The sequence below is a fragment of the Arabidopsis lyrata genome, assembly GCF_000004255.2.
Source record: "Arabidopsis lyrata subsp. lyrata unplaced genomic scaffold ARALYscaffold_7, whole genome shotgun sequence".
NCBI lineage: Eukaryota > Viridiplantae > Streptophyta > Magnoliopsida > Brassicales > Brassicaceae > Arabidopsis > Arabidopsis lyrata.
This window is the reverse complement of record NW_003302549.1, coordinates 9,422,859-9,436,027: the sequence shown is the minus strand read 5'-3', so window position 1 is coordinate 9,436,027 and position 13,169 is coordinate 9,422,859. Positions and strand designations below refer to the sequence as shown.

Genomic DNA, 13,169 nt, shown 5'->3' with positions numbered 1-13,169 from the left:
AATATTATATTTGTTTTGGTAAAAATTTAAAAATATATTTCATTATAAGAATTTCAATAATTTGTGAAACATATGAATGACGGATTTTTTTCCTAATATATTTATTTTGTAAGAATAAAGTTTTTAATAGTGTCCCACAACATTAGGAGCAGAGCCAAAACATGTTGCTGTTCCGCAGACGATATTATCTCTTTTACCTTCTTTTTGTGAAGTTGAAAACAAAGCAACATTTGGATAAATGTTAGCAAAGCAAGATTTATGAGAATAATGATCTTTTGAGTTATCCATTACCATAAGTTACAGTTCTTTTAGTATATAATTGGTCGGTGCATCCTATCTTTATCCAAAAGCCGATGTGTTTTTATATAAAAAAAAATATTAGGGTTTAAAAAGCCGATCTAACTTTTGTAAAAGTTATTAAAATCGAAAAAGTTAAATGTATTTGAAATTTGATTTTTGTAATAATACCATCATATTTGTATAAATAAATCTAAGTATTACACATGCATGCGTTAGTCAAAGACAGACGCAAAAAAAAAAAAAAAAAAAAGTAAACTGTTTCAACTTTTGTATGTTGTTTGTTTTTGGGTTTGTATAGCGTCATATATGGTAAAAATCTCATGCTTTCGTTGGGGAAATAACTATTACGTCAATGAAACAATAAACATATAAACAAATAGTTATGTAACATATAAACATTGACAGTGCATATAATGAGAGAGAAAGTAAAAGTCCTCATGTTTCTTTTTCTTGGACCCCAAGCTTCTCTTGCTTCCATAAGTTCTCTTATTTTACTACCGCTTTTTAACGAATACGTACTAATTAATGAAACATAATGTTTTTATATTATTGGGTCTTATCCAGCCAAGGAAAAACTACTGATTAGTTTTCTGATTAATAATTGATCACAATAATTAAGAAATAAACAAACAAAAAATAATAGTACTAGTAAAAACAGTACAACATAGAAGGAAGTGAAAAACATAGAAACGAAGGACGGTGTCCAGACAAGCAAATATTCAAACCTTTGAAAATGAAACAACATCATGTTCTCCAAGACAGCCTCAACTTAATTTATTCTAATAATACCAAATTCATTAATCCCCATTATCGTATCTTGTCCACCACAGATATACAATAAATATACACATTACCCATATCGCATTTTTCTAAGATTTTTGTATTCAAATTCTACATCTGTTAGAACTACTTTACAGGTGAATTTTGATCTTAGAAAATCAAAAACAAAATAACATTACGATCTTTAGAGTAAAACTTTACTTTGATTAGTAAACTATCCAATTTCCAACAAAAAATTAGTTGCTAGTTTTTTTTAAACCCCATATACATATATAGACGTTGCAAAAGAATGTGATGAATAGAAAAAATGATGACTACTCATTAATAAATACTCCCAATTAATGGTGAGTAATTAACAATGTCGATGGGCGGCAAACAATATATTTTTCTTTCAAATATCTGTTTTTTTTTTATTGTCGACATGGTAATACTAAAAATCAAAATGTAAAAAAATTGCACTCGTATGTACATATGCATATGCATATAGGTGGACGTGTATATAAATGTTAGAATTGTGTCTCTCCTCACAACACGTATTTTGATAACCTTCACTTCCCATAATTCTCTCTAACTCTCACTCTTTTTCTTCTTCTTCGTATATCTCTCTTAGTGATTCTCATGGATCCACCATTCAACGAAATATACAAAACCCTTTTGTACAATCAGATCACAAACACAGAAAGAGATGTTCCTGAAATACCCTTTAGCTTCTCCGTCACGGCCGTCTTCGAGGAGGTGGAGCTTCCTGTGATTGACGTCAGCCGTCTCATCCATGGAGCCGAGAAGGAGAGAGAGAACTGTAAGGAAGAGATTGCGAGAGCTTCGAGGGAGTGGGGATTTTTTCAAGTAATAAACCATGGAATATCAATGGATGTGTTGGAGAAGATGAGACAAGAACAAATTAGGGTCTTTAGAGAGCCTTTTGACAAGAAAAGTAAGTCGGAGAAATTCTCCGCTGGGAGTTACCGGTGGGGAACGCCGTCAGCCACTTGTCTCCGGCAGCTTTCTTGGTCAGAAGCTTTTCATGTTCCCATGACAGATATTTCTAACAACAAGGACTTTACTACTCTCAGGTACACAAATATATCAATTATTAGTTTTTCTTGGAATTAATTTACTTATTAATTATGATTTAATATGTTAATTCTTTGGAAAAAATGTGGAGAATAATCCCAATAACAAGATGGAAATTAATTATATACTTACACCTTTTTCTCTTTCAGTTACCTTATAAACACTAGTGTTTTGCAGATTAAAAGTTTAATTATAATGATATAATTCTAATCTTAATTATTGTCCAGTGATTGACTATAAGTTACACAATTTGCAGACAAAATTCATTAATTATTCAACGATTAGACATGGTAGACAAACAGAGTTTTTAATTCAGTATATGGTGGTTTTGAAGCATATATATAATAGAGTGTTGTCATTTATATTTAATTAATACTTTGGATACTTTTAAAAGTTTAATCCTAGAAAATAAAGTTGTTGGGCATTGGGTCAAAGATTTATTCTCCATCTCTCATGCGTTTCTATGTTTTCCATTTTTAATACTATTTTGGAATGCGTCTAATTTCGAGATAGCAAGTTGGCATGTGAAATACAAATAATTAAATAATAAAGTAGTATATCATGTGTACTTGGAAAATATATAAGAAATAAATAATCTAACGTAAAAAAAATTTTTGGTAAAGAATAATCTTAAGATAGTTACTTAAACTCTAGCTAGCTTTAATGTTTTTTTTTCCTTTTTTTGGTTAAAGGGTATAGACGTATTTATTTTTGGTAAAGAATAATCTTAAGATAGTTACATCTAATGTTGGTATTTATTTTTTGGTTCATCGTACTCTTAGGCACTTCGTCAACTTCAAATTCTGTTACATGTTAGAAAATGGACTTCTTAGATTAGTTTGCATTAGCTGCGGCGCATAATGATTTTTTTAATGAAATTAAACCTTTAATATTTTATATATCCAAAATCATTATTTTTATCTACAAATAGTTCTCAGATTTTCACAATAAAAAAATGGCATCCAGACCAACTGATTTGGTCGGTTTTTGTCAGCAGAAATAATCTAAAACCATTAACCAACTCAAGGTTTTTTTTTTTTTTTTTCCGAAGACATAAGTTGTTTTGAAATAATATACAAACATTGCAATATTATACGAATTAAACGTTTACATCTGAAATTTTTTAAGCTGTTAACACGCCTACATAACTGAAACCAACTACACATTTTAAATATACAATATCTTAGTTATAACGTTTTTGTTTGTCCATGGGAAATTATGTTTCTCAATTCTTATGTATTCAAATAACAATTCTATCTTAAGAATGTAAATTTACTCTCCAAAACTTAGGCACAATCTAGAAACACATAGTACACATAAACTTGTGTATAATATAGATTACAGTATTATAGATGGTGATGATAAAAGAAAGGAAGAGTCACGAGAAAACTATCTGTTTATAGCAAAGAGAGATAATGTAATGGAAGAAGAAGTACTCGAACATGCCAGGCTAGCTATATATACATATATACGTATATATATTATCTTGTGATCAGTGTGTACTAAGTACTAACGTGTGCTGGAATCTGTACACATTCTTACATGTACATATATTTGCATGCATGTGGTCGTCTTACACATCTTATGCATTGTTTCAGCTTGTGTGTGTGTGTTTGTGTATGTGTGACCACATACCGTTGCTACTTTTCGTAGTTGGCGTTCTCTTGATAAGTCACTATTAATGGCAATTTGACAATAAATCTAAAATATTATTAATTATAACACTCCAATTCAACATATATATATATAATTATATATTATATAAGAAAATGAATGTGCATATACTTTGAAGACCAAGCTAATCCACCGGATAACAAAGTGAATAGAGTTCATCATTCAAGTGCCAAATGAACTATGTATACATAGATGCATATACAGAGTATCCAAAAAGAGAAATGATATAGAAGACTTAAAATTGGAAAAGGGTCCCATGTTCCTAACAGGTAGGAGATATCTCTATCATAGAGAAACAATGGATCGGACACGTACACGTACATCTCCTCCCAACCTGATTCATACCCATTTTAATTTCCTTTTCTTCTCGCCCTTGTTTTAGTCTCTTGGGACCCTTCTCCATTAGACCTCACATGTAACTCAAACTTCTTGCCATTTCACCTCCTTGCATGTGGACTGCGCCCCGTTTTTTCTCTTTCATCTGATGAATTATTTGTTCTATATGTGTTGACGATTTTATGCATGTTCACCATTTGTGTCATGTAACATGCACCAGAAAAAAAAAAAATCCTTTAGGCCAAGGTTTGACCCAATAGCTAACAATCATCAGCTGTGGACTTCACAGTTTTCTATCAAATCAAATAATCATGTAAATATGCCATTCTGCCATATTTTGAAACAACAACAGAAATTTTATATATTTTTTCACCTTAATTATAATATGGATCATGTCATAATTTTTACCTTTTGTATCCCACAGCTCAACAATGGAGAAATTTGCCTCGGAAGCGGAGGCTCTAGCATATATGTTGGCAGAGGTTCTTGCAGAAAAATCTGGACAAAAATCAAGTTTCTTCAAAGAAAACTGTGTGAGGAATACATGTTATCTAAGGATGAACCGTTATCCGCCTTGTCCGAAACCATCAGAGGTGTACGGATTAATGCCACACACAGATAGTGATTTCCTCACAATCTTGTATCAAGATCAAGTCGGAGGACTCCAACTCATCAAAGACGATAGATGGATCGCCGTTAAACCTAATTCAAGAGCTCTCATTATCAATATTGGTGACTTATTTCAGGTAATTTAGCTTTTTTGTTATAACATTCTACCATTACTATTATCATTATCTGGAGCTTACAAATTAGTTTAGGGTTCGATATTTTGATTTCTAGAAAAACATTAAGGCAATGTATTAACAATGTCTTTAGATTATTAAATTTTGAGTTTTATGTATGTTTTGTTAGGCATGGAGTAATGACATGTACAAAAGTGTGGAACACCGTGTGATGACGAATCCAACGGTGGAGAGATTCTCAACTGCGTATTTTATGTGTCCATCATACGACGCCGTTATAGAGTGTTCAAGTGATTGTCCTGCTTATAGAAATTTTAGCTTCAGAGAATTCAGACAACAAGTTCAAGAAGATGTTAAGAAGCTTGGTTTTAAAGTTGGTCTTCCTAGGTTCCTTAATCATCTCTACTAATTCATTACACCCAAATTTTTATTTATTTTAGATTTTTTATGATTTATTGGAATTGTTTTTGGTTTGATTTTTTTTCATATAATTTATTGTTCATTTTTTTAATAAGTATTTTCTTCTTCATTATCAAAATCGATTAGAAAACCAATTTTAAGTTATACGAGAAAAAAAAAACTGAAATTTATTTTTGTATCATTCGAAAGTCAAATTTAATTTTGTTTTGTACATTGCAATACTAAAAAAAAAACTCAATCCGATAAATTAAAAATAGATATATACTTTGAAATTAAACCGATTATTCTGATTAAAGTGGTTGGTTGAACCTCTATGAGTCCCGCAGGGAAATTAAAAAAAAAAAAAATCATTTTTATGTTATAAATATCCAATAGATTTTTAGAAGATATTAGACGAAGGGTCAATAAATAATTTACTTCAAAAAAACAAAAAGAAAGAAAAAGAAATGGCTTTTCTTTCGGCGATGAAGTTGCAGGGACGTCCACCATCGATCTCATCCAATCTCAACCCCAATTCCAAACCTGCAGGTTCGGATTCCGTTTCCTTAAACACCTCTGAACCTGGCTCCGAACGGAAGCCTCGGAAATTCAGCTCACAGCTAAACCGCTGGAACAGAGCAAGAACCTTAAAATCCGGCGCGAAGCTAGACCGTACGATTGCTAATGGATCAAACAGTACGAACGGTCCGATGCGTCCAATCGAAAGTTCGAATCGCTCTGATGTTTCGACACTTGACAGTGACTTGTCATCATCAAGTAACGGAGATAACGAGACGGATATGACGGCGGCGAAGTCGATTTACATAGTATCTGACGGAACTGGTTGGACGGCGGAACACGCCGTTAACGCTGCCTTGGGCCAATTCGATTATTGCTTGGTCGACCGTGGCTGTCCCGTTAATACACATCTCTTCTCAGGGGTATTCTCGTCTTTCCCCTCTCTCATTTCAATGCTTCAATTTTAGCTAAACCGAAATAAATCCGGTTTACTATTTTAGATTCCCTCAATTGTTAAACGGACCGAAAGTTATTTCTGTTTTCTTTCAACCGGGATTAATTGATTCCGGTTTATAGAAAACCGGAATTGAATCAATTTGGTTGATGAATATTTTTGATATTTTTGAAGATAGAAGATGGAGAGAAGTTAATGGAGATCATAAAGCAAGCAGCAAGAGAAGGAGCAATGGTAATCTACACTTTAGCTGATCCATCAATGGCAGAAGCAACCATGAGAGCTTGCAAGCTATGGAAAATCCCATCACTAGACATTCTTGGACCAATCACTGACTCAATCTCTTCTCACTTAGGCACTAATCCTTCCGGTCTTTCACGTGGCGTAACAAACTCATCCCTTAACGAAGACTACTTCAAAAGAATCGAAGCTATCGAATTCACTATCAAACACGACGACGGTGCCTTGCCTGAGAATCTTGAAAAAGCTGACATTGTTCTTGTAGGTGTTTCTAGGACAGGGAAGACACCACTCTCGACTTACTTAGCTCAAAAGGGTTACAAAGTCTCTAACGTACCGATCGTGAACGGTGTTGATCTTCCCAAGACTCTGTTTGAGATCGACCCGAGAAAGGTTTTTGGTCTGATGATTAATCCGGTCGTGTTGCAAGGAATAAGAGAGGCAAGAGCCAAGAGTCTTGGACTTGGTTCGAGTTTTAAGACTAAGTACTCTGAGTTGGGTTCTGTTAAAGAAGAGCTTGAGCTTGCCAAGAGAATCTTTGCAGAGAATCCGACTTGGCCAGTGATTGGTAAGACTATATATATGAGAATGAGATCAAGAATTTAAGAGAATTTGTCAAAGTTTTAATTTTATATGATTTGTTTTGTTTTGCAGAAGTGACAGAGAGAGCAATTGAGGAAACTGCGGCAGTGGTTTTGAGGCTTTACGATGAGAGACAAAGCAATCGAGCAATGCCTCGCATCTCTAAAAGCTACTAAATGATTATTATTCAAAGATGATTTAAATTAAGGTGGAAGAATATATAGAGAAAATATAAATTGATAAAACTCTTTTGTAAAAGCCCATTGGCACATTTTTACATGACCTTATTATTGGGTCAAAGCTAAAATCCATACAAATATTTCATTATTTATATGGTAGCCCAAGTTGGAGAGAATTGAAAGAGTTTTCTTTTTACCCCCACAAAACTATCAAGTATTAACAATCATATGCAATAATTTTTTATGGATTTTAGCTCATTATGTATCATATCTTTTGCCTACTTTTTGGCATATTATTTGGAACGAGCATATTTTTGGAGTTTGAGTTAGAGCTCCACCAAAAATTAAAGACTGCACTAGCTAACTTTTTGCACAACTCTTTTGGGAAGAAGAAAATGACATGATACACGTCAAGACGATGGGCAAAACAACTTATTTGATCATGGCCTCGTTTCTCCTTGGAAATATTTTTTTGCTTCACCAACCATTATTTTGTTGTTGGAGACAGTCTTTAACATAAGTAAAGACTTAGACCATATATCTTTATTATTGTTTGGCAGTTAAAAACTTTTCTATTCCGTCTTTAGTTATAACAATTGAAACAAAAATTCAAGAGTATTCAAAAACAACTGAAACAAAAATCCAAGAGAAAATAACAAAGCGACTAAAATGTACTATATAAATAATTTTTCTTCTAAAACTCCGATTGCATACCCCATTTCAGAGTTTAAAACCTACACCACAACTTTTATGGGAGTTGTGGACTTGTTTGGCAAAATTTCAACATCAAACTTTTAAAACCATGTGTCAGCTTTGCTTGATAGCAGCAAAATTCAAAATGAATTACATAATGTATATTGGCACGTAATACGTTCTAAAATTTAACCTATGATAGTGGGGTGATGTACTTTATGATCAAAACACTTGAAGAAACCTAAATATGGTAATAGCTTAGGTGAATAGCATGTGGTGACATTTATTCTTCCACGCTTGTGTAGGTTCTATTTGTTAAGATGGTCCATATATTACCCAAGTTTGAATTTTTAGTTTTTCAAAAAAAAAAAACATCAAATCTTAAGTACCTGTATATGGGAAAATGTGATAGTAATATAACTCCATGAATGATGAGTCTTAAAATGGGGGCAGGGCCGGCCCGCAGGACAGGCCACCCAAGCGGTAGCTTGGGGTACCACAATTTTTTTTTTTTAAAGGTTTTTTTTTTTTTTTGGTAAAAAGGTCTATAAAATAAAAATATTTGGTAGAAACTAAAGTCTTTTTCGAAAAAAATAAATAAAATAGGGTCCAAACAATTAAATTTGAATGTAATAATATTCAAAATATCATTATTTTTGTATAATTTACTAAAAATAGGTAAAAAAAAAATTTTAGCCCTAAAACTTATAAATATATTGGGCCTCATTTTATTTTTCGTGTAGGACCTCACAGATGCTCGGACCGGCACTGAATGGGGGAAGCTTTTCTTAAAGGAAATGATTTAGAAACTATTAGCTCTCGTAACAGAAAACTGATTAGATAGGGCAAGGAATATTTTCAAGAAATTCAAACAAAAAATATTGTTCTATTTGACTTATATCAAAATGATTAAAATAGACATCACTTGTTTTATGCATGTCCTTACACTTTTGCAGTTTAGACTTTGGTATGCACAATCACACCCGTCTTTTTATATGATCAGCAAGTCCAATACTTTTTAGAACACAAGCTTCAACATGATTATATTCTACTCCGTCTAGTCTCCAAAAGCCTTCACTTATCACTTGTGGAAGGAATGGGAGTAGACACCCAACTAATCCTATACGCTCCAATCATTGATATAGAATAGAATCACAAGTTTCAACATGATTGTTCTACTCCATCTACCCTTTCAAGCATTCATTTATCATTTGTGGAGGGAGATAAATGGGAGGAGGCACCACCACCGAGTTCATTCTCCTCTTCACCTTGCCCACTCCATCGACAAGGTGATTAGGAACCATAAACTTTCATTTTGCTCTGTTTTACTGAAAGTTCAATTTCATTTGTTCTTTTTTTTTCTGCATTTGTAAAACAAACTTTTTTTGTTTGCTAGTCAAATAAATATCACATTATGAATATCGGAAAAATGAGATTTATTAGAACATATATAACACGAACAGTGTAAACTGAACATACTGTAAGTCTGTAACACGACTCAGACTTTCTCTATATATTTGGAAAAGATAAACCAAACGAAAGCTAAAAATTGCTCACCAGTCACCACAATTGATATGTACACACATAAAGAAGACATACAAGGAAATCAGAACACATTACTCGATAAATAAATGTTTTTAAAAAAACAGAGGAAAAGAAGAATTTAAAAGAACAGAAGAGAAGATTCTCTGTCTTTGTCACAATAGTCATAAACTCTTGTCTTAAGCTTTTCTTTTCCAATCTCCCATATGATCTCGTGCGTGCCCACTTCCCACTTTCTCTCTCTTACTGTTTTCTTTTTTTTGTTTTCCATTTTTTTAAAAAAAATCATACGAAATAAAACTATTATCACAACCTTACCCTCTTCATTTTTTGTAATGTTCTTCTGTCTGATACATCTCCTCAAATGTAGGTCGGTGAGACTGTGGCATGTTCTATGGCCACAAACTTAGGTCGGTCGATGATATATATATGCGTTATATATAATGCTCTTCTTGTGTTTACTATTAGTCTAGAGGCATATCTCCGGGATTGGACTTGCTGATCGAGAGTGTGAATATGATTAACAAGATTGATCCCATGCTTGACCTGTCATAGAAAAATTTAACCCTACATCAATATATTCGTCAAAAACAACTTTACGTATTAAATTGTGATAGATAATTCTGATTTTCAGTAGCATGTCGTACACGACTTATAATAAAATTCAATACATTGACTAATTCAGACTTTTAATAGCTAATATAATGATGCAAATAAATAAATAAATTGATCTATATGCAATCCAAAAATTGAAACTAACAAGATATATAATTACTACTCCCTCCGTTTTCGAATAGTTGTCGTTTTAGAACTTTTTTTTTGTTTTAAATTAGTTGTCGTTTTAAGGTAATAATGTAATTTATGCTAATAACTACTCAAATTATCCTCATTTTATTGAACACAAATTATTTATAAATAATTACATGTCATTTTTATGAGGTTAATATAGTCATTGTATACCTTTTCTTAATTTGTCCAAATATAGTTAAAACGACAACTTTTAAAAAACAGAGGGAGTACTATATATAAAAGATGTATTATCAAGTAATTATTTATAGATCTATCTATGCATTTTGAGTTCTATATTTGTAAATCCTTTTGTTTTCCTCAAGTTAACATATCTTTTGGGGTTAAGTAAATAGATATACTATGATGATGAGATTAAAGGAAGTGTAATAATTACTTACAAAGTTGCAAAGAAGAGGACGATTTTCTTCGGATCAAGCATCCAAGAAGTATGAGAGCGTTTAAAACTCGATTTCCTCGAAAAGCCGAATCTTCTTTCTCTATTTTGGTCGGTGATCATATTTCCGGCGGCCGTGGCAGCCGTAGTAATGGTGATCTGATGAAGCGGCGAGGCTGAAACAGCTGTGGCAGCGGATGTGGCCGTGCCTGCATGTTCTGTGGGCCCAACGATGCTAGGCTTTTCCGGCGTGCTTGATCCTGCAACACATCAATTGCCATACCACAAGCTTTAATGAATAACAAAGAATAATGATTCTTTTTCTTTATTTGACAGGACAAAATAAATTGAATCATAACGTAGTCATTAGTTATTGTATGCCAAATTTAATAACAGTATGAGTGCATGCGCTGCACTGGTGCAGGAGAATTAAAAAGTTGGAATATTGGTTTGTTTGTGGTATGCATAAAGCTAATGTAGCTAACACAAATAACTTCTAATATAAATTATATAATTCAAAATAAAGACAAGAAAGAGATAAACATTAGAGTTTTTCCTATTAGTTGACTTGTAGATATTCTACACACAATGTGTCGTAGATAGATTGCAAGCATGACGTGAAAAGTTAGTTAGTAAGGTGAATGAAATTTTTATTTTAAAAAGGAGAATTGGTGAAGTTTTCAAAATATATAATGTATCAACCTAAAGTTAAGGTTTGCAGCTAAAAACGCATGGGTTGGTCACATAAACTAAAACCTACCTAACACTTCTAATGTCTACCTTTCAAAGACGACGAAAAGATCAATGGAATTTATATAATAAGGGTTAATTATAATATTCAACAATTTACTTAGATTAGGCAAACCAAACCTTCTTGCATTAGAGATAATATATCCAATAACAATTCACGGAGAGAAAAAATATCTAACCTCAAGAAATTCGAATTGCATTATCAAAAATCTGAAATATAGTATTTGTTTTCATCGTAAACACCCACCTTATTTTTGTTAAGTTTAAGATTTAATTATAACTCACAGTCGCAGATAAGCCCAAACCGAATTTATTTCAAGAATCTGCTAGGGCCATTTTAGATACTATTACAATTATATGGTACCAAAAAATAAGCAAAGAAACAAATGTACACTCATGGGCAGTAGAAAAAAATGGCATCTGTCTATCTACGTGAAATTAAAACGTTAATTTAATGTTTAATATATAGTAATTTAATAGACTGTATTTAAGACAATAATAAATCAAGAATATGACGTATATATTAAATTATGAATTGATGATATTGAAGAATCATTTTTACCTCTAAGTGGGGACTGAGGAAATGAGGTCTCCTTGTCATTACCATTTGCGTCAAATTGGAGTTTTCTCTCGTTGTTGCTTCTTGGAGACCCTTTCCTCGATACATTTCTCTGCAACTTTTATTTTCATTATTTATTTCAGTTTCTAAGTTCATATCATAATACAATAAATATCTCAATAATTGAGTTTCACTAGAAACACTCCAAAAGAGAAATTAAAATATCTAGAAGAAGCTTCATGCCAAATGCCAAATATCAGAAAGGAAAACAGAGAAATCCGTGAGATGATAAATAGTTTTATAACACGAAAAATATATTTTTCAAAAAACTGACACATTAAAAGTCAACTTTTAATTAGGGTTTTTTACTTTATTTCTTTACTTGAAAATATTAAATGAGACGAAAAAATGGGCAGAAAAATTGAATCGACGACTTAAGAGTAGTTATAAAGGATATGGGCGTTTCTTCCATGATTCTCACCAAAATTAAATACTCAAAAGACAAAAAAAAAAAAAAAAACAGAGAAGAAAATAGAAACAAATAATTGATAAAAATAGAAATTGTGGTGTTCTTGATGATTAAGCAAAGTTTGGATTTTAAAAAACTTACAGTAATTCTGGGACTAGAAGAAGAGAAGTCTTTGTGGATGACATTAGAGAAACTTTCGACATCGATCGTCACAAACCCATCTGGGTTAACTGGTTTTTGAAACCCGGATCCGATTTCTTGACCCGGAATTGTTCCACCGGTTTCCATCGATCTTCAACTGGTACAAAAACAGAGACATGATCATCAAACATGTTCATGAAGAAACTAGAGAGGAAATATAAAGAAAGATGAAATAAACTTACTTTAGAATTGAGACAGAGGAGATTAAGACAGAGTGGGAACGAACGTCTCTGTTATGCTCTCTGTTTAAAGAAGAAGAAAGGTGATTAAGGTTTTGTTTTGGTTGGAGACAAAAAGGGAAGAGAGAGATTCTGGGGAATGTCGAAACTGAAAGAAAGGAGAGAGAGCCTTTTACTTTTTATTTATGTTGCCCATTTTTTCTAAATGGGTTGGTGTCTGTTTTTATTTTATTTTATTTCTCAAAGATAAGTCACAACTCACACGCACGAGAGAGAGAGAAGAGATAGACTAATGAGTGATTACTTATTCATA

At 32.4% G+C, this 13,169-nt stretch overlaps 3 protein-coding genes across 5 annotated transcripts; 2 read left to right on the top strand and 1 right to left on the bottom strand.

Annotated features, from left to right (window-relative positions):
• The first annotated feature begins 1,265 nt into the window (after window positions 1–1,265).
• LOC9305971 (gibberellin 2-beta-dioxygenase 8) lies at window positions 1,266–5,461 on the top strand. 2 transcript variants are annotated; one of them, XM_002869854.2, is made up of 3 exons: window positions 1,273–2,153; window positions 4,589–4,910; window positions 5,077–5,461. In XM_002869854.2, the coding sequence occupies exons 1-3, from the start codon at window positions 1,699–1,701 to the stop codon at window positions 5,314–5,316; spliced, it is 1,017 nt and encodes a 338-aa protein (XP_002869900.1). In that variant the 5' UTR covers window positions 1,273–1,698; the 3' UTR covers window positions 5,317–5,461. The 2 variants fall into 2 exon arrangements, with proteins under 2 accessions (XP_020872347.1, XP_002869900.1); XM_021016688.1 differs by lacking the exons at window positions 4,589–4,910; window positions 5,077–5,461 and adding an exon at window positions 3,755–3,877 and having other exon boundaries at window positions 1,266–2,153.
• Window positions 5,462–5,714: 253 nt separating this feature from the next.
• LOC9303932 (pyruvate, phosphate dikinase regulatory protein 1, chloroplastic) lies at window positions 5,715–7,476 on the top strand. Its single transcript, XM_002869853.2, has 3 exons — window positions 5,715–6,247; window positions 6,454–7,087; window positions 7,174–7,476. The coding sequence occupies exons 1-3, from the start codon at window positions 5,774–5,776 to the stop codon at window positions 7,275–7,277; spliced, it is 1,212 nt and encodes a 403-aa protein (XP_002869899.1). The 5' UTR covers window positions 5,715–5,773; the 3' UTR covers window positions 7,278–7,476.
• A 1,980-nt stretch (window positions 7,477–9,456) lies between these two features.
• On the bottom strand, window positions 9,457–13,063 carry LOC9303931. 2 transcript variants are annotated; one of them, XM_021019717.1, is made up of 5 exons: window positions 12,860–13,063; window positions 12,618–12,774; window positions 12,011–12,119; window positions 10,703–10,958; window positions 9,457–10,061 (listed from the first exon to the last, which is right to left on the bottom strand). In XM_021019717.1, the coding sequence occupies exons 2-5, from the start codon at window positions 12,762–12,764 to the stop codon at window positions 9,980–9,982; spliced, it is 594 nt and encodes a 197-aa protein (XP_020875376.1). In that variant the 5' UTR covers window positions 12,765–12,774; window positions 12,860–13,063; the 3' UTR covers window positions 9,457–9,979. The 2 variants fall into 2 exon arrangements, with proteins under 2 accessions (XP_020875376.1, XP_020875375.1); XM_021019716.1 differs by having other exon boundaries at window positions 12,011–12,125; window positions 12,860–13,062.
• Between the last annotated feature and the right edge of the window lie 106 nt (window positions 13,064–13,169).

What these genes read in the sequence shown, in the direction of transcription:
- LOC9305971 (XM_002869854.2), top strand. Translation starts at nt 1,699, where the DNA reads ATGGATCCACCATTCAACGAAATATACAAAACCCTTTTGTACAATCAG. An exon ending in AAGGACTTTACTACTCTCAG is followed by an intron (nt 2,154 to 4,588) that starts GTACACAAATAT and finishes TGTATCCCACAG; the next exon opens with CTCAACAATGGAGAAATTTG. An exon ending in ATATTGGTGACTTATTTCAG is followed by an intron (nt 4,911 to 5,076) that starts GTAATTTAGCTT and finishes ATGTTTTGTTAG; the next exon opens with GCATGGAGTAATGACATGTA.
- LOC9303932 (XM_002869853.2), top strand. Translation starts at nt 5,774, where the DNA reads ATGGCTTTTCTTTCGGCGATGAAGTTGCAGGGACGTCCACCATCGATC. An exon ending in ATACACATCTCTTCTCAGGG is followed by an intron (nt 6,248 to 6,453) that starts GTATTCTCGTCT and finishes ATATTTTTGAAG; the next exon opens with ATAGAAGATGGAGAGAAGTT. An exon ending in TCCGACTTGGCCAGTGATTG is followed by an intron (nt 7,088 to 7,173) that starts GTAAGACTATAT and finishes TTTGTTTTGCAG; the next exon opens with AAGTGACAGAGAGAGCAATT.
- LOC9303931 (XM_021019716.1), bottom strand. Translation starts at nt 12,764, where the DNA reads ATGGAAACCGGTGGAACAATTCCGGGTCAAGAAATCGGATCCGGGTTT. An exon ending in CTTCTAGTCCCAGAATTACT is followed by an intron (nt 12,126 to 12,617) that starts GTAAGTTTTTTA and finishes TGAAAATAAAAG; the next exon opens with TTGCAGAGAAATGTATCGAG. An exon ending in TCCTCAGTCCCCACTTAGAG is followed by an intron (nt 10,959 to 12,010) that starts GTAAAAATGATT and finishes GATGTGTTGCAG; the next exon opens with GATCAAGCACGCCGGAAAAG.